At 38.0% G+C, this 27,500-nt stretch overlaps 3 protein-coding genes and 1 pseudogene across 16 annotated transcripts in view; 3 read left to right on the top strand and 1 right to left on the bottom strand.

The window, feature by feature from the left end:
* Positions 1–756: 756 nt before the first annotated feature.
* LOC148735991 (guanylate-binding protein 6-like) lies at positions 757–8,092 on the top strand. Its single transcript, XM_088751721.1, has 12 exons — positions 757–801; positions 1,140–1,236; positions 1,638–1,805; positions 2,423–2,580; positions 2,883–3,055; positions 3,614–3,791; positions 3,911–4,169; positions 4,636–4,934; positions 5,343–5,597; positions 5,819–5,941; positions 6,250–6,297; positions 6,607–8,092. Exons 1-12 carry the CDS (start codon positions 796–798, stop codon positions 6,901–6,903), a joined length of 2,061 nt encoding a protein of 686 aa, XP_088607847.1. The 5' UTR covers positions 757–795; the 3' UTR covers positions 6,904–8,092.
* LOC148735990 (uncharacterized) lies at positions 6,922–13,715 on the top strand (annotated as a pseudogene).
* A 475-nt stretch (positions 13,716–14,190) lies between these two features.
* On the bottom strand, positions 14,191–25,037 carry LOC148735989 (PAX-interacting protein 1-like). 14 transcript variants are annotated; one of them, XR_015998310.1, is made up of 16 exons: positions 24,628–25,036; positions 22,853–22,987; positions 22,748–22,791; positions 22,378–22,441; positions 21,919–22,032; positions 20,666–21,254; positions 20,142–20,227; positions 19,607–19,702; positions 18,974–19,111; positions 18,097–18,218; positions 17,340–17,422; positions 16,697–16,795; positions 16,272–16,309; positions 15,522–15,903; positions 15,261–15,346; positions 14,643–14,786 (listed from the first exon to the last, which is right to left on the bottom strand). XR_015998310.1 is itself a non-coding variant. In XM_088751711.1 (15 exons), the coding sequence occupies exons 3-15, from the start codon at positions 22,756–22,758 to the stop codon at positions 14,514–14,516; spliced, it is 1,947 nt and encodes a 648-aa protein (XP_088607837.1). In that variant the 5' UTR covers positions 22,759–22,791; positions 22,853–22,987; positions 24,554–25,037; the 3' UTR covers positions 14,191–14,513. The 14 variants fall into 14 exon arrangements, 8 of the variants coding, with proteins under 8 accessions (XP_088607837.1, XP_088607840.1, XP_088607839.1 ...); XR_015998308.1 differs by lacking the exon at positions 14,643–14,786 and adding an exon at positions 14,882–14,934; XM_088751711.1 differs by lacking the exon at positions 15,522–15,903 and having other exon boundaries at positions 14,191–14,934; positions 24,554–25,037.
* Positions 25,038–25,733: 696 nt separating this feature from the next.
* LOC111341806 (guanylate-binding protein 6-like) overlaps positions 25,734–27,500 on the top strand; it is an 18,237-nt gene continuing 16,470 nt past the window's right edge. The window contains exon 1 of the mRNA XM_088751698.1: positions 25,734–25,968. The gene's annotated coding sequence lies outside the window, so the exon portion shown is untranslated. The remainder of the gene's footprint in view (positions 25,969–27,500) is intronic.

Here is a 27,500-nt window from a genome sequence, read left to right as displayed (position 1 = left end):
TTTGCCTCAGTGGCATTTGGATCTACCACACTGCCTTTTTTGGGGAGGCATTTTCACTTTGTCGATCGAACGACGAAATAACACTGGGCTTGGTAACCATTCCATTTCGAACGTTCGCGGAGTTCTCGTTGTTTGTAAACGGTCAGGAATCCGAATATCCTTTCAATGTAAACGCCGACGAATCCGAATACTCCAAAATTGATGAATCCGGAAACATTTACGAATCCGGAAAACTCTCCTCTAGTGTGAACCTAGTCTGAAATACTTGCTGTTTTGATCGCCATTTGATATTTGCGATCCCTCGTTTTTTTTGTCCATTAACCCTTCGTGACACTTACACGACAGGCTTAAGTTCATAAATGTATTACGTTACTTGTGGCACATGTACCACACATGGTAGTTCGCCTTAAGGACTAAGCACAAATTGTGAGTGCTTGCCTTTTCTTTTTTATCTGGTTTTAGTTGTAGTCTTTGGTTGTTACCCTAGGTTTCTTTCTTACTACCGTTCTCGTTTGCCTTTTATCATAGTTTTCACCGTTGTACAAGTTTTGGTTGCGTTTTCAAATATCCGCATGGTTCGAGTAAAACGAACAAAAACGACACGAGTCGAATACCTGTGCACTGTGTATTGATTTCTATACAGCGAGCGCCGCAGTCGCCGCAACACTTGCAATTTCACATTTTCAATAACATTTTTGAATTATTGAATGTATTTTTTTTTTTCTGTCTTTATTGTTTAGCAAAGAAGAGAGTTTGTTATTGGAAGACTATCTTATAGGTGGCCTTGCTCAAAAAATGGCGGTAAGCTTGAAATGACCGCAATTTGTTTCAGTTGAAGAGATCTGATACTTGTGGGGGAAAACTTGAGCAATATCTAGAATTTCAGAAAGCAGCTTCAAAGTTGTAGTAAGGCTTAATGATGTGGCAATGTTATGAAGGAGTTGTGTCTGTGTGATCCCTCAGTCAGCTAGACCAGTATAGCTGCAAATACAATCATTGTTGCCTCTCAAGTAAGCTGAAAGAATGGAAATCAAACTTTCCGCAGTTTTCTTGCATTCTTAGAGTCTCGAGAGGTAGTGCGTGAAATTATGGTATATTTGTGTGTGGTCCCGTCGGTTTTCATTAGTTTTTTGTCGTAGGAATTCCACTGGAAAGAGAGTGGTGAACTGAGGCCAAGTCGGGCACCTTTATCGCCCAAACACGGCTCATCAATCTCCTCTTTTGATGAAAGACCAGGTATGTGGAGTAGCTTTACTCCCTAAGATTTTAGTGAGAAATATATTTAGCAAAATTTGTAAAGATGACACTTATTTAAGAATTCCAAACACGATGCAAGTCTTTTTTTGGTGGAAATCTTCAGGAAACTTGTGCATAACAAGGAAAGGTACCTCATTGAATTGAAAGTTCCAGCCTACCGGCCGGGTTTGAACTGCTACAAAAACTCCCTCTATCACAGTGACAACTTATAAACAATTTTCTCTTTCGTCATTTTGAGAGAGAAGGTTTAGCCTTTTTCCCTAAATTAGTCCAATTTTTCATTTTTAAGCCTTTATTTTTACAAATATGCGTACAGTCACGTCATGGCAATCGATTTTGCAGTCCAGTGGCGAGACAAACTAACTTTAATCATTCCTCAGGGGCTGTGACCCAGAGGACTGGTGATCAAACTGCAAGGGCGATTCCTCTGTGTCTTCCTAATAATTATAAATGGGATTCTACGACTCGTCAATGTGTTGAAACCGATGAAATTCGTTCTTCATTGAATGTAGTTGAAGAAGCACTTGAGGAGCTGAGGAAAGTCAAAGGTATGGGCCAATGCTCTGTCGTAAAACAGAACGGGTAAATAAATGAAATGATGATAAATGATGGCAAGTGTCATGTTGACGATTTTCAAACTGTGTGCCCTAACTAGTGCTTTTCTTCTATATGCATGTTATTGTGAGCCAGTGCCTGGGCTCGTCAACAAGTATGAAATGAATCTGATGCAAGTTGAAATTTAATCACTTGAAAGAGGTCTATTTTATCAAGTAAAACTGTACCGTAAGTTCAGTAGTCGCTAGTTCTAACAAAAATGACTAAAATAACCTTTAAGTCTTCATGAAAAAGGAAAAAGCAAACAAGACAAAACGAAACGAAACGAAAGCAAGAGGAAAGAATGCGAAAACGGTAATGAGATCTAACCGCGATGACCTGCATGGAGACTTGCAGCAAATAAGGCCACGCACTATTTGAAGTGTAAGAGAAAAACTTCACCATTCAGATCGAAAGCCTTGAAGAAACATTGAAACAAGAACTACCACGTGCGTGTCTGTATATTCTTTATTTCACTTCATTCTATTGAATTTGAAGCCCATGTCAGTATGTTTTGACAAATGGCAATCAAATTAATCATTCCGCTTTACTCTGTAATACGGTATAACAGGTCCAGTGTGCACCGTGACTGTCGCTGGTCCTTTGAGGAAAGGAAAGTCTTACATTTTGAGTGAGGCTTTTGATCAACCAGGGGTGTTCCCTCTTGGTCACGAATTTGATCCGAAGACCATGGGAATATGGATGTGGATTGTGCCAGAGAAATATAAGGTGCGAAACGTAGCCTTTGGAAATTTATTTCAAAGTATCAAACATTTTAAGGAATTCTTTGCGATATGCAATGATGACAATTTGCATATAGCGCGAATGCGATAGTTACAGAATGATCCCCAAGAAAATTTGTTATTATCATATTCTCGTAGCTATGTGCATTTTGTTTGTGTCACGATAATATTAACTTGATTCCCCAATAGGGCTCTTAAATATTCTCTTGACCCTCCCCTCCCATAATCAGCAATCAGTTTTCAATTTCCAATTTGTTCCCCTTTATGATGGTCTCATACCTGATTTAGGACAAAAGTGGCCAGGAGGTCACAGTTGTGCTGTTGGATTCAGAGGGTGTTGACGCTGCTTTCGGTGAAGGCCGTGAAGACAATCAGATATTTACCTTAACCGTTTTGTTGGCATCTGTGCTTATTTATAACTCAAGCGGCGTCCCCACAAGACACGATCTCGAGAGTCTGCAGTATCCTTAACATATAAATCATATGTTGCAACATTGGCTCAACGGTTACCTGTAGTATGTGGTCTGCGCGGACTTTTTTTCTCTCACCCACAACATAAGATTCAATGGTCGTTAGTAAATGCATGGTAACCCTGTTAGAAAGAATTACTAACCGTGTACGATTCGTGGAAGCACGGGTTCGGATCCTGTCGAAGCTTCAATTCTTTCAGGCTTCTTCTCTGAACTTGTTTTAATTGAATTTTATCTGCAAAGACCGTTTTGTTACTTTATACATCAAATTATGATTAATTTCAATTCATTACATGAATAATAGAGATATTCTTTCTACAAGAAGACACGTATTGATGAAGAGATTGAGAGACGAAGAACGTTCAAATTTCGGTTTGGGCTCTGTATGGGTTTGGTTCCATTAAAGCCTAATCAAACATCAAGATTACGAAACGGCGAGAGACAGTTCCCGACGAATGAAATATAACTGATTATTTTAGTCCCACTCATACGTACACAGTGTTTAGATAGGGAAAATAGGCTTTTGTCTTTTCTTTAATCTCTTTTTAGCTTTATCTCAGAGCTTTCTGAACGAATTCATGCAAGATCTAACTGGAAACAGACTGCTAAGAAAGAAGAAGAAGAGTTCTTACACAGAACGTTTCCTTTCTTTTTTTGGTTGCTGAGGGATGTGGCGCTCTCCATTCCACGCGACTGCAAAGACATCAAGGATTACTTCTTGAAAAAGGTTATAATCCATGACTAGGCCAAAACGCCGTCTGAGAAGGTCTCAAGTTGTGTGGAGGGGAGGGTTTTGAATATAAAAATAAAGCCAATAAATAATTCCTTATTACTTTATTTACACAGGTTTTCCGTGAGCAAGCTCCCCGAAGTAGAAGGAAAAATGGTGATGATGTAGCCAAAGGTATCTTGAGTTTCTTTCCTGGTTTTGAAGCGTTTGCCCTGTCCCCTCCCTCAACTGATCAAAATGTGCTAGGAAATCTTAACACGAAGAAGGATCAATTACAGCCTCAATTTCTGAGAGAATTAGAGCAGTTCAAGAAGATGAAGTCTATACTAGTTCCAAAACAAAGCTTCACTGAAGGAGAGCTTGTAACCGGAGAAGGTATGTGCTCTTGTTCTTTTGTTTTTGTTTTGTTTCTGTTACCCCAAAGATTCTCTTGCCTGTAAGATGCAGTCACAACTGACATCCAAGGGTAACTTTTGTCGGTATTTGGAAATGTGGAGTCAAGGCTGTCGCACGTTGCCAAATTATTGAGTTTCTTCATCCTCTCCTTATTTTTTGTAGTTTGCTTGTATCGATTGATTTTGCTTGTTCGTTTTGCCCATGATTAACTAATTAATTAATTCTGAGGAACATTCCTCTCTCCTCTCTTAGCTTCCTTCTCCATTTTCTGTTTCCCTCAGTTTCCTCCTTAACCAAATTTTTTTGGTGCCAATAGTAACCAATCCTATCCTGTCATTACTTCCTTTCACGACGTTATTCAATAACTTAAGATATTAGACCTTGTCAGATTATGCAAACTTTAAACATTAGAGTACTGAGAAATTATGTATTTGTCATTTTACAGGTCTTGCCGCTTTGGTCACTGAACACGTTCATGCCATCAACACTCCTGGTGTTGTTCCAAATGTGCAGGTTGCGTGGGAATCGTTTGTACAAACAAAGTGCTCACACACCATAGAGAAATGCCAAAACAAATATAACGACCTTATGGCCATTAAACTTCCATGTGAGCAACTGCCATGCAATAATGCTGACATATATTTGTGTCACAACGACGCGCTGGAGGAAACTGAACATCTGCTCATAACCGAAATGACTGGAATTTCTATTACCACTGTGGAGAGACAACTGAGGCAACTGAAGGTGACACCTTTACTGTAGTAGCGAGGGAACTGACTTTCGAAGTACATTTCTTTTGCCCCCTCCATAGAGATGGTCCATGCCAAATTCTCTATATCAAAAGGTTGTTTCGAAGTGTAGAATCATAGCTGAAGGGAGTAAGCTGATACAAAATCAGTGGCTGGTAGTGGGACTAGTCTTATTAAATCAGCAGCAAGGACTTGTAGTGGATAGTTTTTCGCTAACTAGTGTTTGCTGACCTGGGCTCTTTAGTTCTCCTAGTAAACCGATTGTGAATTTCTAAACTCATTAAGGGATGCAAGATAGTTATGCTCAATGTTTCTTCGCAATTTGATCCCTTTTTAGGTTGCTTGATGATGATATTACCTTTGATTGAACGCGGCTTTTTCTTTCTATAAATTTCATTTTTAGAGTTTTTTCAACAAACGACTGACCGAATGGATGACTGAGAATTCGTGGTTAACAAGAAAATTTTGTGATGATCTTCTGTTAAAACTAAAAACAAAACATCTAGATCCGGTTATTGAGCGACTTCAAGGGAGAGAAGGTTCGAAGTTATCTTTCGATGAAATCTTGAACGTTTACCGACGTATCAGAGGCGACTACAAGGCAAACGCAGTTGGTGCTGAAGGTGCCATTGCTGTTGCGTTCTACGACTTTCATCCCGTAAGAAATCTTCATTTTATTCTGATTGTTCTCCAGATAATTTAGATTTATCTCTGAGTTCCCACGTAATCAAAGAAATTCCCATTCGCCAGTAGTTACTCAGCACTGCCTCACCTTCGTTATTTCAAATCAATAAGCTTGATCAATGACGTCCAGAAAGTGTTTGGCTTATAATTGAAACTCAGTTGAAATTCTCGCGCTGTTTCCATATCCTCTTTCAGATACTAGCTGCGGATACTAAACACTACTTTGATAAACTGAAACAACTGGAAGATTTTGACGAAAGTACCGCGAGGGAAATAGTAGCAGAAGCTTTCACAGAGCGAGAAAGGAGACGGCTTGAGGTACGTCATGCGCACACGCTGGAATTATGACATCGTTGTAAGAGAAGAATGGAAATGTAGCGATTGAAACTGTTAAACAGATTATAGACTCTCAAGACAGCAGGGGTGTAAAGGTTTTGAAGGTTTTCGGAACCTGTTTAAAGCTAATCTTAAGTTAACAACATACAAAAACTCTACCTTTCTGTGACACTTGAATCTGAATAGGCTTTTATGTTTATTCTCGAGGCTCCTTTTTGGCCTTGTCATATTTTGTTCACGATTCGAAAGAAAAGACATCCAAAACTGCCTATTTTCTGCTATGTTTTCAGGATGACAGCAGTGGTTTACAGCAAGAAAACCAAACAATGAAGAAAGAGGTATTTAATTCATTTTCGTGAAAATTTCTAGTTCCCTCAAGGAAGATAGAAGATAACAATTTATGTCCCAAGCTAAGAAATTATGCAACCTCCGCGTTTTCATTTTCAATTTTGGACAATAGCAAATGCCTTTTTCTACCAAATGAAATAGTCTTAGGTCATCATTGCATCGTTATGGGAATAGATGAATTGCGCACAGGCCAACATTTTCAATCCTTTTGAAAAAGGCTAAATTGTTTCCTTTATTTAATTGTTGTCGCTGTGCACTCAGAAAAATGTAGGATTGTCTTTTTTATCTCTTCTGTTAAGATACTAATGCTGATTGCCAGATCAGAAAACGAGAGAGCTGCGCTGCTAGAGCAAAGGGAAGAAACAATGAAAAAAGAGCGTGAACAATTGCAGAATATGAAGCAGGCAGGCCTGATAGAAGCCCAGCAGCAAAGGGAAACGTTCATCAAAGAAAACCAAGCCCTAGGCGAGAGGCTACTGGGGGTGCGAAATGAAAACGAGGAACAAATGAAAATGATAAAAAGCATGTCAGAAATGATCGCTGAACACCAAAGGGAGAAAATGCAGCTTCTTAAACAAATGAAGACATCTGCTTAGGAAGAGGTCAAGGATTCGATGGAGGAGCTAGATCGAAGGCAATCGGAAGAGGTAAATGCGCTCCTGATGAAAGTGGAAGCTCGTCTGGCTGACATCAAATCAGTAAGCAGGGAAGACTTGAGCGCCACAACGAAAGATGACGAATATGTTGAAAAGGTGGAGGATTTGCCAGACATGATGACTTCAAGGGCGCAAATTGCTCGTGATCTACACCAAAGGTTGGCAGAAAACGAAAGAGATCAAAGGGATCTCAGAGCGGGTGAAATCCTGAAGAGAGTTCTCAAGTTTATCGAAGATGTTGCGCCACCGGTTGGCGCAGCAGCAGCTCTTTATCCTACGTCTTCTAGTTATGCTATGCCAGTAGCCACAGCCGTGCAAACCATCGCCCGAGGTTTGCAGTCTTTTGACTGCAGTATTTTGTAACTATTTTCTGACGGAGACTTTTTGAATACTTTTGTAGAAAAAAAAACGTGGGCTAGCAGCTAGATGTTGGGAAGCTGTGTTTCGGGCTTCATTAAAGTTACCGGTGAACATCATATAACATTTAAAGAGAAGAGGACACCAATACGTCTTTTTAGGTTTTTGGAAAAATTCAAGGAGGTATTTTGTGTCTTATTTCATGCAAGAACATTAAAAACTTCAATACGATTATTTACCTATTGTAATCTAACCGTATAACAGCTAAATTGAGAGTAATCTTGAATCCTGGGATAAGTTCAATGGTTCTGGACCTTTTTCGCTCTCGAAAACATGTTGCAGTAAGCAAAAGGAACACTTTGGATAGTTCCAACTTCGGAAAGCTCCCCTCTAGGTTTTACACTTACCTATTAATAAAAGAAAAAAAGTTTCAGAACTCTTTAACCCTTAACAAGTTTCAGCGTAGCTCTCTTGCTATTCTTTCATGTGTGAAGTTATTTCATTAACAAGGAAAGGGAAACCTATCTACCAGATATCGCTTAACAGGGACGTCCAAATTTCCCTTGCCTCTTGAAGCTTCTGTTTAAAAAGTTAAAAAGGAGACTTTTTAAAAGGGCTCCCAATCTGTTTGAAGTCAATGATCCCAGCGATTCTTGAAGCAGCAGATTTCGGCAATAGCTTCTGCAAAACATGTCGATATTCTCCTCCTGTCGATTCTGATTTTATGAGCGAATGAAATGTCATGTTAAATCAATGAACATGAAAACCATCAGTTGTGTTTGTCAGACTTTATTAGAGACCAGTAAACCCTCGGTATCGTCCTTTAAAAGGCTATTTATTACAATACTCCAATTCGAGTAATTCCTAACTTTTCCCAAAAGCAAACGTCAAAAATGTTTTAATCGGAATTCCACCGGGTCAATACTAGCGAACGAAAGAAAACATACGAAAAAAGAAAAGAGGAAAATTAAACACGTGAAACGAGTAAACTAGGCGCAGAGTTTAAAACACCTTTTTTGAAAGCCTATCTTGCATCATACCTTTAACAAAAACTAGTCTAATCTTCGTCAAGGTACGATTTCTAGCAAAGGATGTGACATGCGTTAGTAACAATTTACCATGTGTAACTGAGACAAACTAATCAAAACCGCATTAAGGATTGCTTTGTGCTGATTTTATTGATATACCCAAATTTCCTATAATTTTGCCATCCCCTATATCTGATGGAGAGCATTAGGATAGAGTGCTCTGTCATTCATCTTGATATTAAAGCTGTCCTGTATTTTGAAATTTGACCTAAGCTGTAGCTTGTGGAAACAACAAGAAAGAAACCAGAATTATCATTAAGCTACATTCCCTCGCTAATAAACTCTAATTACTAGAAGCAGGGCTTCCACGCGCGCCTCGCGCACGTGGGGCAGAGCCCCATACCCATGGAATATGGTCAACTTCTTTTCGTTTGGTTGTCACGTGACTGACCGAGCGTACGTACCTACGTGCCTTCGGATTGCATGGGTAGGGTAGGGGAGACTATCAAAACGAAGGGAGGGGTGTCTCAGGCGAGTCTTGGCAAATGCACATCTTTTATGTTATCATTATCAATATTACGAACTTGGGAGCCCCGCTTTTAGGCCTGGCTAAATTTATATATTACTTGATCAAACTTCCCTTGGCATCATAACGCAAATAAACTGGTTATCCACGCTTAAATCTTTCCCACAACACTAAGTACCTCGTGCAAAAGACTTGCAAACATTTTTTTCTTAACCTTTATTCAGGCTTTCAATTGTTGTCGTTATAACCACATGGAAAGTAGTCTTTTTCGAATATGTCTCCTTCCGGTCGAGCGATTGGAAGATCATCATATGGGCCCACATTCATTAGAGTGTGAGGCTTCGAATTTTGCTTTAGCCATTTTGGAATACATTTTAAATCGCTTTTCTGGGTCAAGATTGTCTATTCTTTCAGTTACCACGGTACCAGTGCATGGTACACCAATTTACACAGTCACTCGGACATTTGTCGTATTTTGGTGCTTACTTTCATTTAGTGGTTTTTTGTGTTTTTTAAAATAATTTCATGGGCAAGAAGTATGAGAAGCCTCTAGTGGTTAGAGTGTCAGACTCGTAATCCGCCGCTCCCGGGTTCGAGTCCCACCCTGACCACTGCATCTGTTTCACGGTAGCCCCGAGTTCAGATCCTTGGCCATGCTTGTAGATAGCCAACTGGTTTGCCTCCGGCCGGTTGGGGTTCTTAATGATGTTATGTTCAATTTAGACCATTTGTTTCATTTGTTTGCAAGGACCACAATGGAAACTACTGGTTCACCAGTAATTGTGTAATCCTTTAAAAATACTCTTTTTTTTTTTTTTTTTTTTTTTTTTTTTCTAGTACGTGAACGAATTAAGCCTTTACTAAGGTAATTTGGGTAAATTGTTTAAAAATTTTGCCTCCTCAAGTAGGGATAGACTTTTTCGTAATTTGTCTTTTTGCTTTTGTTTTTGAATGAAGGACGAAAACTAGTTTGGTAGGTTATTGTGGGAACTACTGTAGTTTGGTAGATTATTGTCGTAAAACATATATAAAGAGCTGAAATTTCTCAAGGAAATTTCAATTTTCTGCGATATAGATATCGAGTACATGAACGAATTAAGCCTTTATTGAGAGAGTAATTTGAGTAGATTGTTAAAAAATTTGGCTGCTCAAGTAGTGATAGACGTTTTCGCAATTTGTCTTTTTGCTTTCATTTTGAAGGATAGCGAAAACTAGTTTGGTAGATTGTTGAAAGAAAGCGGGTATAAAGGGCTCAAATTTCTTACGGAAATTACAGTTTCTGCGATATTTACTTGTCGTTGTAATGAAATGCTGCAATAATGTCTTTTTTTCAAAAGTTATTGGCACAAATAAACATGATACAAAAATGGTATTCTCCTTTCGTTAATTCTTTGTTTTGGTTGCTGTTCCTGCCCCCTTCCTCCCCCCCTCCATTATATGTTTAGATAAGACTTTTTAAGCTAAGGAAAATTTCCCCTAATGATTTTAAGGAATGACGGTATCGCAAAAGTAAAGTGACAAATGAAGAGGGATTTTGCAATATCTACACCGTGTGTTGAAAATAGATTTTGTAACTCAGTCACGCGGTTTGTACTCTTGTCCAATCGGAACACGATACTTGATTGATATAGGAATTTTACTTCGCACGTGTTGGTTAGACTAAAATTTATCTGGGATATAACTCAATGAACTAGGGATCATTCATGGAAATCTGTTGGAAGTCTAAAGGAGTTCTTCTTTCAGTGAGCTAAGGAACATTCATTAAAAATCTGTTGGAAATCTAGAGGAGTTATTCTTTCCTTTTCTACACCGTGTATGCAAAATGTTTTCTTGATAGAAATTCCTGAATTAAAATTTAAATGGTCACTTAGTCTTGTATACGCCACACAGATGTTTGTAGCGACTCCGCACAAATTTCGTAATCGTAGTAATCAAATTTCGCAGATGAACAACGAGTGATCCTACTGGAGTTTTAGGGAAAACATCAGTAATGCATACCTTTAACGTTAGAATGTCAGCAAAGCTTTCGAACGTCCATTTGAGTTGGGTGAAGCCCATGTAGTTGCATGGCGAACAATTTGATACATCATGGCCGTCGCGCATGCGAATCGTGTTACTCTGTGGACTTGCACTATGTTTCAGCGCGTATGAAATTACAAAGGAAACAGTGAAAACTGGACTTACCGTAGTCAAACCCTTGCTTTCATAATTTATAACTAAAACTTTTTTCAGGTCCCCAAATCTAATTTAAAAGAAGAACATGTCCCCTTGCCTTTGAGCAATATTGTTCGCAAAGAGTTGATGTATGGACGGTTCTCAACGCTTTTGAGATTTTCTACTGTTCCTGAGAAAATCTGCCATACTTCTCCTCTATTTTCCGTTAAATTTGTCCGAACGTGGCACCGTAAAACGTTTGAGATAAGTTCTCTGTTGCTCATGTAAGATGTCCCTAGATCGGAATATCTTGTTCGAAGGCAAAAGTCGAGTTCTATGCTGAAAACGTCCCATAAAAACTGGAATTGACGGTTCCTAACGCCCCTAAAAAAGGGTTAAAGTCTTCCTCTCAAACCAAGTGAGTTCATCCACAGCTGTCACTTTCACGCACTCGCTCAGACACCCTTCGTGCAACCATGCTGAATTCAGCCTCATTTCGTCCACCATTTTGAAGAGTCTCTTCTAGCTACGTAACCTCTCCTCCTGTTTTCTGAGTTGCAAAACAATAGATTTTCGCGGGTTTCTTTCAAATGTCGGACGAAACAAAAGGTTGTGATCATGAATATGCAAGAGAAGTTAAGTTCATTGAACCGGAACTTAGATATGCGGCTAAAGCGTTGGAGACGAAACCAATATTCGCCCTGGAAATACCCTATCCATTGCTAAGGGAATGGCACAAAATATTCACTGAGGACACCTCTGAGAAAACCTCACAAGGTTCGCACGGCCTACAGCTTGTGTCAGATTATGTTGCTCTGTTAGAAGGGGCAGTTAGGGACCATGCATTGTTCTTCACTGAGGACACCACCAAGAGACATGAGATGATCCAATCATTGGCCAAAAGAGCGGGTTCAGTGGCAAATCTCTACGGGACAACAAAAGGTAGAGCAAGAGAGGCCTTAAATGACAGGGTCAAGAAGTTCCACATTTTTGAGGGCCAGGTAAAATCCTCTCAGGATCTCCACAGGAAAATAATTACATTGGAGAGCGAAATCAATGGATGGAGAACTAAACACAAGAACATTGAACAGGAAAAAGAGGAGTTATTCCAAGAAATGACTCAGACTATTGAGGAGAAGGATAGAGTTATTAGTCACCTACAAAACACAAATAAGCAATTGGAAGACTATTTGGTTTATCTGGAAAAATTATCTATTAACGCTGAATACAAAGGGAAGCCAGTTTCTTCCAGTCAAAACAAAGCAAGAAGCAAGAACATTAAAAAACTTTCTCACTAGGGCTGAAACTGCTCTTTGGTTCAGCAAATATTTTGAATTAGACATTGAAAGCATTTTGGTAAAGGAGAGTAACTCAGGTGTAAAACACACCTTATCCATTCAGAAAATTTTGCCTTGTGATTTGGCAGGACCAAATGAGCAAGAAACCACCCTGAAGTACAATTCCCTCTCAGAGGAGGAAAAAAAGCAAGTCAAAGAAATACTCTTCCTCTTGGACAAGTTTTGTGTGGGTGATTCTTTTTTCCATGAGCTTACTATGGTCACAGATGGGCTTCCAAAGTCATATCTGATTCAGCAATGCAGAGCTAATTTAAATAAGCTATGCCACATAGACAGCCTACCAGGAAAAGCACCTGGGGCAAAAGTTAGTGCTGTTAAGGAGCTTATCAAGGAGCATGTAGAAGAGTACCTGAGAGGAAACCCAGCAACTGAAAAAATCCAAATCAAAATAAATGGTGATGGGGCTCGTATGACCCGGAATTCCAGCTTTGTATTGTCCTTTTCAATTTTACAGACAGGTGATCAAGTTATGACAGCCAAAGGAAACAGAACTCTTGCTATCCTTAATGGGAAAGAAGACTATACCTCTCTCAAAGAGTCCTTTGGAAGCATTTTTTGTGAAATTAACTGTATGATTACAGAAGCTAAAGTTACTTTTGGCCATACTGAAATCAAAACAGAAATTTTCCTTGGTGGTGACTACAAATTCATTCTTATCATGTTAGGTTTAAATGGAGCAACAGCTAACTATATGCATGTGCATGGTGTAAGATCCACAAGGATGACAGATGGAAAACAGATGAACATTTCACTTATTTCAATTCAAAGCCACTATCAAGGTCTTTACAGGAAATGAGAGAAATGTCAAAAAAATCAAAGGATAATTATGGCTGCTGTAAGGAAGCCTTTCTGCACATTGAGTTGGACCATATTATTGTTGATGAACTTCACCTCCTTTTAAGAATAACTGATGTGTTAACTTCCAATTTAATAACAGAAGTTATTGATTGGGATATCGAGGAGAGTATTCTAAACACCAGCAACAAACAGGCACATCTAAATAAGTTGATTAACAGCATAAGGTCTTGTGGAGTATCTTTCAATGTTTGGAAAAAAAAGAATGCAGATGGCAAAGAAAGTTCTGTTCACGACTGGACAAGTCTCATGGGAAATGATAAGAAAGCACTGCAGTATCACCTTCCAGAGAAAATGACTGATTTCTTGAGGCCTGAAACCACTGAAAAGATCATAAAAATATGGGTGACCTTCGCAGCCCTGTACAAAAGTCTCAGTAACTGGCAACCAAATACCAGCCCCACAGAGTTTTGGTTGAAAGCAAAACAATGGGTGAATGATTTTCTCTCTTGCAGGATTGAGGGAAGGTTATGAACGAAAAAGAGTTACCCCATACATGCATAAAATGGTTTCCCACATCCCATGGTTTTTTCAAATGTACAAAGCAGTCAAACTATTCACAGGGCAAGGAGTAGAAAAAAACAATGATGTTGCAAGGTCCATTGTTTTGAGGAAATCAAACAAGTGGGACTCGGTTGGTGATGTTCTCCGTCAAGAGTCACGTCAATGGCATCTACAAAAAAGGGAACGGGAGACCAGATGCTATCAGAAACACAAGACAGAGTACTGGGAGGAGGACATATTCCGAAAAAGAAAAAAAAATTCACCCCCAGAAGTTGCTACTCCATCTCAATCTGATCTGCATGTTGGCCAAAGTGCTATTGCATCTCAAACTCAATCTACTGGGCATTTGAGCCCAGTTGACTTTACAAAAATGAGAGTGCCTCAGCTTAAGGAAGAACTAAAGAAACGAGGAATCAAAAACATTTCTAAGGAAACAAAACAGCAGTTTGTACAATTATTGAAGGGCATTACTGACAAAGAAAACCAGTCAGCCTCTATTTAATAAGAAATGACATTGCCATTATATGCAGATTATAAAAGTTGCATAGCATATAGCATTTGGCCTGCATATGAAGATATTGTTTAAGTCCCATTCTGTTTCTAAATTTCAAACCAGCATTTTGAATATTTTAGAAAAGTCTATAGTGACAAGATAAGAGGGGCAACTATATTTCAAGCTGAAATGACCTAGTTATCATTTACAATATTACTATGTACTTAATAGGCAAAAATCTTGAGTGAAACCTCCACTGCCTGTCAAAAATACTCTCAAGCAATAAGTATAGAAAATGGCTGGTGTATAAATTCAATGGTGAGTTTCTCAAGGGGCATCCTTGGAGGGTTTACAAGAGTACCATTCTTAACAGCAGTAATTTTTGGTGACCATGACAAATTCAGTTGCAGTTTTATAGGAAATTTAATCCTAACACCATCTCCATTTTTGTCTAAGCACTGATCCCATAAATTGTCAAAATTGCATTGGTCAAAGTCCTGCTTCTCTAGCATAGTAGATTTGCCATCTTTGTTAGCTCGACCTTTCCCCTGAAATAGGAACCGGTAACAGTCATGGTGAAAAAACAGGGTTGATGGTCCTCTCAATTTACTTTTTAATTTAGATGTAATTGCCAGGAGTAGGAAATCTATATTTTCCTGCAGGCGAGCTTGTGGGATCACTGGTCCTTCAAATGTCCTGAATAAAAACATGGCAGTGTAAGCATTTTTGTTTTGGCTTGATGCAAATTATCTAGTATCTCATCAAAAATACCACTAAAGGTGAACGTACATTGAACCCCCCTACAGTTCACGAACATAAATTAATTTCATAACCATTGTTCTTTTATCGATATAGTGCGTTATACCCTCAGATGTACAAACTTCTTTGTAAAAAAAAAATAAAAAGCCGAAGGAATTCAATGAACAGATGTAGAAATAGAAAATCTCCTGGATTTTATTTTATGAAAAAAATCATATTAGTAAATAATCGCAATGCTGTCTGATCATTCGAACTGAATTTACCGCACAAGATCGATCGTAATGTTATCTTCGTTTTCCCAGCTGCAGCTGTAATAGCTGTACCCATCCCACTTTATAAGATACTCGATCTGCGAAAAAAAAAATGGGAGCAACTTCAGAATACCCGTCCACATCATTTACATGTGTCGGGAGGCTTTGAAGAATGAAGCATAACACAATAGATGCTATTCTTATTCAATGACATGTAAATGAGTGGCCGGGTAGCTTCTCGAACTTTGGCCATATAAGAGGAGTTTTTCATACTTCGTGATCCAGTGACCGCCTCGAAATAACTCGTTCGACTTTAAAATATGCTCCCCGACTGTTGGGTTTTCTTCTCCTTCGTGTTGGCTCTAAAAAATCACTTGTGACCTGTGACAACTGCTTGAAGTAACCACTTAGGGGCCTATTCATCCTTTGCTCCACCATTTTTGTGCTAGCGAAACTTATGAGACCATCTGTGCCCATCGTGTCAACCGCTGATAAAAACCATGCCGTGGGAGCCCGTGGTGATGATCGCTGACAACTTGCGCGTCAGCAATGACAACCGCTGACTGTATCGAATTGTTCGCCATGTGTACGAATCTCTGTAAAGTACCTCTTTCCGTTGGACATCAAAACAGTCCATATATGCTCCATTGCCAGGCTGACAAGAAACACAGGACATCGTCGTGGTAAAAGCTAAAAGCATGCCAACATCAAAATACTTAGATTGCAGATGCTCCAAGTTATAACCACCATAAACCAACTCGAGCAGCGTGACATGTACAGGGGCTCGAACCCAGACCACGCGATCCGGAGTCGAGCGCACCAACCATGAGGCCACCGCGCCTCCATATGGATTGGTAAGGACACAGTTAATTTAGAAAAATTCAGTAAAGACTTTACCCAAGAGATCATGCATCAATCACCATTATTGTACATGTACTGAAGTGCTTTTACAGCACATTGTATTAACAGAAAATCAAAGATGAAAGGACAACAAATACATGCACATGCAGTGTAAATGCTCACCTTGAGTGCACTTGAACCTTCACATGACTGCCAGGGAACTACGAAATTAAACAAAATATTGAGGTTTCAGATTGCAATTGCACGTGAACAATACCCATACACGTGCATGTACCGGGAAAAATACTCATAACTAAAGGAAACCATGTTATTTGGTCTGATATCTCATTGCTACAATTATCATCCGAAAAAAGGAAATTCAACAAAGCAGGCCAATGTCATACTGCAAAATCTGTGTTGCAAACTCTAGACTCATTAAATGTCTGAAGGCATCTTTAAATGGATTGTTAATGGACAATGAAGTTGAAGAAATGAACAGAGTTGAACCATAGCGTTATGCAAAATTATTCATAAAATAATGGCCTCCCATTGAATAGAAGGGTTCTGTCAGCAGAGAAGCCGATAGTTTTTACTTCTTTCTAACTTACTTATAAGCTCTCTGACCAGTAGATCTTTAGTTATTTCCAGTTCATCTGGCTCACCCAGGGTGGAGTACCTCACAAGGTTACATGGAGATGGATTACCAGCTAAGAAATAATTTCAAACCATTTGTCGAGATCAAGTATACTTACAAGTATATCTAGACACAACATATTGTACTGAAATCATAATATACACCATCTATTATTCTGTATCGATTCCACTCTGAAACATTTCACAGGTGGAGCATTCTCCTACCCCTCTCCCCCCTCCCCCTCAACTCCCAGGGTTAGCAATATACTGTCATTACTTCTACATCCTTGCTTCAAGAACCTTGGAGTGCAAAGTTGACAAACTACTTAGACAACAAACAATCATTGATGAAAAAAGAAAAAAACAAGTAACAACTGCTTGCAACTAGATGTACAATGTATGGTACGTTTACATGAGGGACATGACTCTCTTGCGCTGACATATAGTTCCAATACATAAGAATTCACACATTCATATCTACAGTAACTTAAAATTCCAGAAAAGTTCATTATGATCATAGATTTATGAATAATCAATTATTTGATTATAAAATATATTCTTTGTTTATAAACACATTTCTTTCTTTATGTAGACTAGTCGTGTAGTTTCTGTACATACTTGTAACAATGTCACCAAGCCACTTTGCATTCACACATTGTACTCCCCATTCTTTAGCCTTGGTGTATTTTTCTCCTGTTGGACTGTCAAAAGCAACAAGATATGTTTGTTTCACACCTAAAGTACAAATTCTGATGTATTGTACATTGTAATACATTAACGGTGAGATTTTTTAAAGGCACACATTTCAAAGCCATTACACCCTCACCCATTCCATAAAGCTCTACACACTAAAAATGTGCATGCCTGAACAGTTTAGTTAATCTACCTAACTACATGTAAAAGAATAATTTTTGGTCAGATGCATGAAAAGACAAAGAAAAAACACTACCAGATGAAAACCCCCACCGATCAAACCTCAGACTTTTGTCTTCCATGCTCCCACTCCACTCCTTGTGGGGACTCAGAATTTTTTCGTTGTCCCACAAAGATCTTTCTTTGTTTCATTAGTGAGCTTAAAATGCACTATCTCTCTTATTCTATTGACACACAAGAGGCTGTCCACATTGTTTATTCTAGCACTATAGAGGTTGTGTGTTGCCTATGAACCTACATGGAGTAATAGTCTACTAATAGGTCACCTTAGAGAGTCTCTGTAGATCAGTGGTAGAGTGTCAGAATGCGTGACCTAAAAGGTCTCAGTTTCAGTTCCTCGTGTTTAATTGAAAGCATTTACAGAGCAAATATCACAGTTGAGGAACTCTGATGTGGACATAAAGACAATATAACTTACAGTGTAAAATAAATCATAGCATACCTCTTACAGATAATATGTGTGTTGACACGAGTTAAGTAGCCAGTATATTTTGCACCAATAATGTATATCATGTTCTTTAAGAGTGTCCTCTCTACACCTGTGTATCCAGTAACTGTGATGACCTGCCAGTAATAAAAAATTCAGGTCAGTGGCACAAAAAATTACACATGTAATGTTCATGTTTCTCAAGGGTTTGCATTGGACAACTTGGAAAAAATCCTACATTCATGCATCAATTCTTTTTAAAGCAACAATACACAAGAACATGTAAAGGGCATTGTACATCACATTACAATAGATCATAATGTATTTTCTTAAAAATATATTTTCATGGGTGCATATAGGTACATGTACACATGTATAACGACTTGCACAGTAATGGACAGAGACAAGCTTTCATTTAGGTACAGTGTACATTTACATGTACATTTAAAAAGCATGTTATTGCAAGCACCAGCTGAACAGGTAAGACATCATTGCTCACAGACCACTTACATGTTGGGCATTATGTACAAAATAAGTTTTAACATTGGTGGTTCAATTTTCATCTTAGTTTGATTTTTTTTTTCAAGTAGTTTGATGAGTACTTCTCTCTGTCCTGTGATAATCATCATAATCATGATATAAAATTTTAAACTCAACAAAATTGAAATTTCAGCATATCCAAGGCATGTAAATAAAGCATACAGTCATATACAATGTCACCATGTACATTGTACATTATATTGACCTCTACAGTACATACATATAACATTACATCTTGTACCTGTGTATAGAACCACATATGCGTATATAGTATCACAATGACCTTCTAGGCCCCGGCCCTCCCCTGCCCTCCATCCTGCTCCCTCACACTAAAATCAAAACATGTACTTACCATACTCCTGCACTGGTTTACTTTATCCTTGAATGGCACAGGAAGATGAAGTGGATTTGAGGGTGGAAACATCACTTTTGCTGTCAGGACATCATTCAACCAGTGTGCTGTTATAATGCGTTTTCCATCTGAAATGGCCTGAAATTGAAGAAAGTTTCAATCTTTAATTCACAAACATCTGATGGAGGCAAAATCAAGTTAACTTGAAAGAGAACTTTGGACTTCCTCATCTGATACTCTACCACTTTGCTACAGGGTACTCATAGGCAAGCTAACTTTCTTCATTCATCAATTTTCTATTCTATTTAAAACCAATAAATTGAACATTATTTCATTAATTGCTAATCAAACATTAGCCAACCAATCACTTCAAAGTCATTATCAAGTACAGTCAAACAGTGAGACAAAGTCATTTGGTGAGTTCAGACAATCCTCTCTTAAACTGTGAAACAGAGAGAAGATTAAAGATTACAATCATGTACTTAAGTCAGCAATTCTCTTGGTTGACCAATCAGTTATTTAAAAATAAGCTGTAGCTGTAAAATAATACTAGCATCAGAAAACTTTTAAAAATAATTATTTAACCTTCACCCTTCAGCAAAAAATTAATTATAAGAATGTATGAAGTCTTACCTTTTGATAAAGATCTCCATGTTGGTTAAGACAAAGCAAATGTGTAGATTGTTTTGAATAGAAAGGGCTAACTTTGCCTCCATGTTGTTGTATTACCTAAATATAAGGAAACAGTAACATTACCGTTACCAAATTTATTTGTCTTAATTTTCTTCACTATCATAATGGGGCCATAGGTTTGCAGGGGTTTCAAAATGTTTTGAAGTACGCGGCCGACTCTGGAAAAGTAGGTGGCTGTGATAATGCCAAGATTGTTTGTCACGAGCAGACTGTTATGACCAGAGTAGCCGGTGACATACAATCAAGTAGCCGGCGGAACTCCGGCGGTCACCAGCTTGTTTTGAAACCACTGTTTTTGGTAACTTAATTTTAGGTTCTCACATTTTTGTTACAAACTGAAACATATAAGATGCATAACTTCTGAGTTACATGTACTTACATGTAAATTATGTTTATGACTGAACCTTGAATGAAATAATTATTGAATTTAACTTAGTCTTTGAAAATAGCAAACATGGAAAAAAAATCCCTTTACCTCAATCCACGTATTAAGAATTGCGTGCTCCATGCGGTCCGGATAATCCGTTATGACAAAAACACAGTTAGCCAAACAATTGGATTCTAAGGGAGAATAGATAAACCTTAAAGTTAAAGATTCTGGACTTTGTCTAAAAAAAATACTGTAAACTGTCCTTGCACCAAAACTTTAAAATAATCATTTACAAAGTCCTTGAGAATAATGTCACAAGCACATTGCTTGGCAAATCATTTTTCTGAGAAATATATTTTAAGTCAGATGAAAAGCTAATTAAAGTGACTTTTACTTGGATATGGAAATATTTATCAATCTTGAGTGATGCGAGGACATGTAGATGTATCTATAGTCAAGTAAAAGAAGTCTGCAACAATGATCTCCTTTAAAAAATCATAGCTGCACCCATGCAGTTGTACAGTTCAGTATTCATGCAAAACAAATACACATGTACAGTGAAAAATTGTTGTAGCCCTTCACTGTAAAGTTTTTTAAAGCTCAAACAGTACATATTTTGAACACCCTACCTTCATTCTCTATTGTCTTCTGTTCAATTTGTACACTGGTTTGTTCTTCATTTTCTTTTTCATCTTCAACAATTTCCTCATTGTTGTTCTCAACAATTTTAACGCTACCACTCAATACATCAGAAATTGGTTTTGGTTCTGTGTCTTTCTTTTCTTGCGGTGTAGTAGCAATGTTTGTGTCTGTGGTTTTCTCCCCTTCTGCAGCAGAAATGGTTAAACTTGACTGACTTTGTACAGTTGTTGTTTTGGTGTTGTTGGCTTCAGAGGAAGTTATAACCACAGGAGATTCAGGACTCATGAGAGCTGACGGCAAGGAAATAACTGCCTTTGCACCATCCATTATTGGTGTGGAAGGAGTTGTTGGTTCAACCTGAAGAACAGTAGCCGGTAAAGGTGTCGTTGTTGTTCTGTTGTTATCATCTGGTGTAAGAAGGGTGCTTGTTGTTTCTGTTTCTGGTTTGCTCTCTGCTCTTGAAGGTTTGTAATTTGCTTCATCAAGCTTCTTCTTTTCCTTTATGCTGTCCACAATCCAGCCGGGAGTGACAATCTTAATGCAGTCAGAATGCTTCAAAGCACAGTCATACTTTGGCTAATAGGGCAAAAAATGAATTACATGTAAACACAGCAAAAATTGCTGAAATGTTTAAAACATAAATTCATCCAGAAGCAAAAGTAATATTTACAACTACATACTTATACATTTAGCTGCCAAGGATTAAGGCTGAGGGTGACCTTGTTGGGTTAAAATGCACTGTTCACTAAGCACACAACTATGAAATGGGGTGTTGCCAATATTATCACAACCTAAATGAGCTAGCTAAATGAAGCCACTGTAGTATGTGAAGCACAGCTCCATCATGACAGACCTCAAAATTGCCAATTCTATTTCTACTTTTATGCCTTATGGTATCAACTGCTATAACTAGTTTTCTAGCAGCCAAAAAAATGGGAAAGTTTGGGTTTCTTAGCAGAGGTGATTAAATACTTCTGTACCACTTCCACTGACCTAACACAGTAACTAAGGAGTTAAAGGCAATTGCACTAAACCTTTTTCAACAAGACTCATTGATGGAGCTTCACTGTAACTTTATCTGAAACTGTTGTTGCAAGAAATATACGCTTTATCAGACGTCACATGTACATGGACTCAAAAAGATTCCTCCTTAAATCTATCCTAGACACCCAGGATAGGCTTTGAACATAAAATTTCCCATGCTACATGTACCATAGAGTACAAGTTTGTGAAAACTTACACCCGAGGGAAGAGGAATCACCAGATGAGTGCAGTTAGAGTTGAGGTTCAGCTGGCATTGGCCTCCATAGTATGTTACCATAGCCCACAATGCATCTCTGTCATTGATTGGAATCTGTTTGAAAAATCAGGACATAACTGCTTGTGAAATCTTAATTTCACCATTTCTATCACTGCAGAAGATGCAAGGCAAAACAATAAATGTCCTTGTTCAAGAACATGTAATATTTCTGGTGGTAGTAACTAATTTTTGTTGCCAAATGTCATTCAAAGGTGAATCACTGGATTGAAAGACTTATTGCCAGGAAAAAACACAGCAAACCTGAATGAAAGCTGTTGACTTAAACAAGAACATGTACAGCCAGTTGTCCTTCGCACAACCACCATATGAAGTACCTTACAGCCAAACTAGCATGTACATACATGTCTATTTTTAGGTAAAACTGTTTATGACTCTCACCTGTGAAGGACATACAACAATTCCTTTGAAAAACTGTTCAGATCCAGGCTGGAAGGCTCCACATCTTGATTCATGTTAAGGAAAGCCATAAAGATTGTGTGCAAGATATCCGCTTAAACAACAAATTTTCATTATCATCCTTTACAGTACAACAAATCTTTGGCAGAGTAATCATGCAAATTCCTTTCAGAAACATACAGATTTCAAGATAGTAGTTATAAATAAAAGTAAAAATTTCCCTGATGAATCATGGGGGGCAAGAACATCGGTAATAAGTAACAAGACCTTTATACAAATATACAAGGATAGAAATTGATGTTGTTTAGCAAGTTTGGTGGAAAATAAAAGGATTTAATTCTTGAAAGGATACGGCAACAGCATCTCACACCTTGCACTTAAAAAGACCCACTTTGGCTGTAAATTCAAATGTAAAATTTTATTATTACAGTCATACTAAACATTTCATGAACTATACCTGAACAATTGTCAAGTTATAATCCTTGGCTTCGCTACACTGAGGAAAATTGTTACCAGTGGAAATAACGTGAGTCACAAGATCACTGATGTAAAATTCACGAGCTGCTCCCCCTGACTTCAAGACTTGTTTCACCTACAGTACAACATATAAAATAAATCCTTCTTAGAACATACATCACATTGAACAATAATCAATAGGCTATCTTACAGTTGTGTACTTGGTTGCCAAGTAAAGCCTTTGATTTGGAGTGAGTCTGAAAGTGACCTTGTTGTGATCGAGACCAGTATCTAGTTAGCATGATAACAAAGTAATTTACATTTAAAAAATAGCAAGTTTTGTATCATAACAAGGTCACCCTTAGCCTCACTCCTGTTCAAAGGCTTGGCAACCAAGCAAGCAACTGTAAAATGGACTGTTCCTTTTTTTTTTTTTTTCTCATCTTAAACTTAGTGATCATTGTAGAGATAAGGAGGATTCCAAGCAGGTAAAGGGAAGAGCAGTAAGAAAAAAATTAATGCTTGAGAAATTATACTCAACCCTTAACACCCTGACATCAGTCTCCAAATTCTCCATACTCTTGTCTATAATTTTCCTTTGGTAATGATAAGGAGATTTGCATTTGATTTTATACTATCAAAGCTTCTTCGGTTGGCAATCATTGCCCTTTATTCTCATGATCTCAATGCAGCAGTAGTAGACATTTTATGATTATTGCATTTTCAATTTAAAGGTGTGACAGTGGCTTTTCTGATGAAGATGCTTACATTGTTGCCCAATAATTATAATATTGCACAATTAGAAGTGGGCCTTGTAATGCCGTTATTGTGGAGCACACAAAATTCAGATTTAAAGATTTACAGTGTTGAGACTAAAAAACCATAAGCAATATGAATACATGAAAGTCAGAAGACTTCACTGATGGAAGCAGACAGCAGACAATATTTGTTGATCAACAGCTTTCTTATTTCAGCACATTTGAATTTAATGGTTATGAAAGGCTAATGAAAAATGGAAAGCTTGATGATTATTTCCATTCAGGTTGTCAAAATGTTTCTGCTGCTACTGACAACATTCTGTTTCAGGACAAGTCATAATGAGCAGGAATTAGAGTCAAGGTTTTAGATAACAAAAGTAAATGGGCACTTGCAGATTTATACAGTGTACAAGAAAATGTATAATATTGCTTTTTTTACTCGTGATACGGACACTTCCTGTGTGGATTGTGATGCTTTACTTAATACTGGTATTTCTTTGTCAGGTGATGAGGGCTACATGTACTTTAGCTTTACTGTTATGTGAGATGTAACTGCATGTAGCCGACTTCAAACAAGTTTCCGCTAGCATGTTTCTTCTGATTTAGAGGTAGTAAAAACATACGATCGCGTTATTTTGCAAGAGAGTCACTGCAGTTTCAGCGGTCTTCTTTATTTATACATTCTTCCCAATTTACTCGATTTGTGATAGAAAGGAATTAGTCAAGAAGGTCCCCGACTAGCCAGTGTGCTGAAAATTATTGTAACCTCGTCTGATCTTGACAACCGAACAGCTCAAATTCGATCGCCAAATTTTACCCTGAAATACAGGTAAGAAACATAATAGCGTTCCACCACTACTTTGTTGTCTACTGCAAAACTACAACGACTATAAAAAATCAGACAGGAGGCGTACTGTGTGTAAAAATTGGTCGGCGTTGTTTACCTTCGAAATCGGTGAAGCCTTGTTTGAGTATCTACGATTACACACCTCATCGCACCTAGTAATTCATAACACACCTCTTCATTGTTTTCCTCAGCTAGAAAGAATCTGACGTCCTTGAAAAGGTCTTTCTTGGTTTTTGAGGTCGAATCTGTTGCCATGTTCAAATTTATTCGTCTGCCATATTGAAACTGATTTGGCAACTGACGACTGGCGGGAAAGAGGGTCGTACCCAGTCACCTGACTTGCACTCACGAGTCCTCAGACGACACCCCTTGTGATGGGTGAATGTTGACAGAGAATGATCAAAAGAAATAATGAGAGTAAAATTAATGGACTTGTAAATAATGTTCAGGTATCACCACTCTCTAAAAGTAGTTTTACCCTATTGACTGTTGCGCGAGTACGGTCTTTTTTTAGAAAGTACAATGAGTAAGATCTCTAAGTGCGTATTCTTTGGTTTATTTTTTATCACAGTCACTTTTCTTGTGAACATTCGGCCTGTTTCTGTGAAGAAACAATGGACGACGATATGATAAAACCTGAGGTATAAAAGGAAAGTGAAAAAACAACAGCCACTGGAACTATGGAATTACATGAACTGATCATGATTGCGTCAAAGCGTTTTTTCAAAATATCCCTTCAAGTGATGGGCTTTTGAAAGTAGAGCTAACAAAAATCTAAGGACTTTTAGGAAAGAGAGAAAGAGAGAAGTCTCAGCTCTAAAAGGAGGATGTCGAAGGAGACTGAGATTCAGGACAATCAAAAGTTGACTCAGGCTTCTAGCCCTCTCTATTTGAGAGGTGGGAGCTGTTAGGGTTTGATTGTATTACCATCTAAGAAAATGAAATCATAGCTTTCTTTGTACGCTCAAGAGAAATTGTTCCTTTTCCCAGGCCGCTTAGAGAAAGAGGACTGGAACTGAATCCTCTGTTCTGGCTGATGGAACTCTTTGTTCATGATTATTGGTCAGAAAGCAAGAAGATTATAGAAAAAGAAAAAGCAAAATAACCTAACTGAGTTCTAAAGCCACTGTGCCCCTGGTGTTAGGTACTACCTTCAAATGACTGGTTTGTTACAGAGCCTTATGCTTTCGTTACCCATCGTCCCTATCGAATGAAACCACCGTACGTCACGCGTAACACTTTATGAGGCATACATAACCCTGGGTTTAAGGGATATTTAATTCTTTGAAATCAGTAGCAGAGAATTTGCATAAGTGTGTGTCGAGTGATGTCATGGACTTCATCCATTTGATATTTTTCTGCCATAGTTACTTTTTCTTTAATATGAGTTCTAATCGCGATTGAAATAACGTAAAGTATTTTTCGAGCGACCACTGACGGGGGAAAAATAGGATCATCGCCGGTACTCGAACTTTGCCTTACGGAAACAATGTAAAAGGCGCTTGGCTCCAGGTATCTGACACTTTTTTCTTTCAGTCTCATTTTACTGAAAAATATTACATGTGTACTCAATTGCTTGTGATGGGAATCGTGTACAAATTGTTATTGGTATGTCATATGAATCCATAAAACTGTTTGACCACAAGTGCAGTGGAGGATATATTTTTGTTTCAATTCAAAATTTTGCGCAGGTGGTTACGCCAGCCATGATTTCTCGGAAAAAGAGCGTGAAGAAACACTCTGCTATTACTCAACCGGCCGTTGCGTTACCTCGCGTTATGTCAAGGCCAATCTTTAAATAAACTTTTTAATTTAATATCTTGTCCAAGAACGACCTCTATCTAATCTTAAACTTGGCGAAGGGTTCGTCTTAAGAGGGAAACTTTACGGAAAGAGTTCCGTATAATCCCAGACTTAATTATGCATTCATTTCATAAAGACTAAATATGAAGGTTTCTTCGCAGCACTCTATGCGTAATTAATGTAGGGGTTATATGAAAATCTTGCCAACTTTATTACTCATGATAAGAATACAAACGACAAAAAGGTGATATTAAGATTTTACAACTTCAATTCTTACAGCTACTGCCTCCCTTAAGAGGCGAAGTCACATTTGTTGTCGAAAGATTTTCATGTTATTTGCATACCGCAAACCGTTGACAAAATTCACACATGGAGGCTCTTTTCATATGGAAAGCTCTTTCCTTATGGAAAAAAGAAAAAGAAAAAGAAAGCAGGCCGAAGTAAGGAGGAAAGTTTCAAGAAGAGAAAATATCCTTGGTGAAATCGTTGTCCTATTTGTTTTGCGGTTAGGCACGCTAGATAATCGCCAGGTGTCTCGCAAGTTGTTTACGAACCTTGATATTAAAGCAAAGATCTCGCGTTTGAATTAGAGGGGAATGCAGCCTTTTTGAATGAATTTATAGAGTAATTAAATCGGATCAATTTTCGTAAAATTTGCCCAAAACAATCCAGGAATAATGACAAAAGGAGAAGTTTTGGCAAGAGTACCAAATAACCCCATACATTAATTATGCATTCAGTTTTTGTTCAATTAAAACAATAGCGATAACAATAGAACCCCGCAGAGACTAGTAGTCTGTTTTCAAAAGTTGGATTTTTTTTTCTAAGTCTTTTTTGAAACAGGGTAAATTTGGCGCGTTTTGGCTTTGCAAAACGGAAAACTCAAGTAATTTTCCAGAGGTTTTTAATTTTGAAATATAACTGCATGTTCAGTTTCGCTTTGAAAGCGTAAAATTGGCCGGAAAAGAACGTTAAGTCTACGGTCAGGCTTTGAAGTTTGTCAATGCAAAGTTTTGGTTCTGTCCTGGTGTACCGGTTCACAAGCGAATCACCATTGTTCTTTCTTTGTTTAGGAGTTATTGGTTAGCTATTGTGTATTGTTTGGTCTTTTGTATTGGCTCTTGTGAACCGGTACACGAGGTCAGAACCAAAGTTTTAAATAAATGTTGTGTCTTACCTGTTCTTGTGGTTTTGGTTGATTCTTTCATTATCCTTTCATGTCCTAGTGGTGAAAATTGTTC

The sequence above is a fragment of the Stylophora pistillata genome, chromosome 3 (assembly GCF_964205215.1).
Source record: "Stylophora pistillata chromosome 3, jaStyPist1.2, whole genome shotgun sequence".
NCBI lineage: Eukaryota > Metazoa > Cnidaria > Anthozoa > Scleractinia > Pocilloporidae > Stylophora > Stylophora pistillata.
This window is presented reverse-complemented; position numbering and strand designations above follow the sequence as displayed.

Bases quoted from the DNA above. Each gene is read 5' to 3' on its own strand.
- LOC148735991 (XM_088751721.1), top strand. The intron at 4,935-5,342 runs GTGACACCTTTA...TTTCATTTTTAG, and splicing joins GACAACTGAGGCAACTGAAG to AGTTTTTTCAACAAACGACT. The intron at 5,598-5,818 runs GTAAGAAATCTT...ATCCTCTTTCAG, and splicing joins CGTTCTACGACTTTCATCCC to ATACTAGCTGCGGATACTAA.
- LOC148735989 (XM_088751710.1), bottom strand. From the start codon at position 24,711: ATGGCAACAGATTCGACCTCAAAAACCAAGAAAGACCTTTTCAAGGAC. The intron at 20,228-20,665 runs GTAGGGTGTTCA...ATTCTCCCTTAG, and splicing joins GAAGACAATAGAGAATGAAG to AATCCAATTGTTTGGCTAAC. The intron at 18,219-18,973 runs GTAAGTACATGT...TATTACTGGCAG, and splicing joins TAAACCAGTGCAGGAGTATG to GTCATCACAGTTACTGGATA.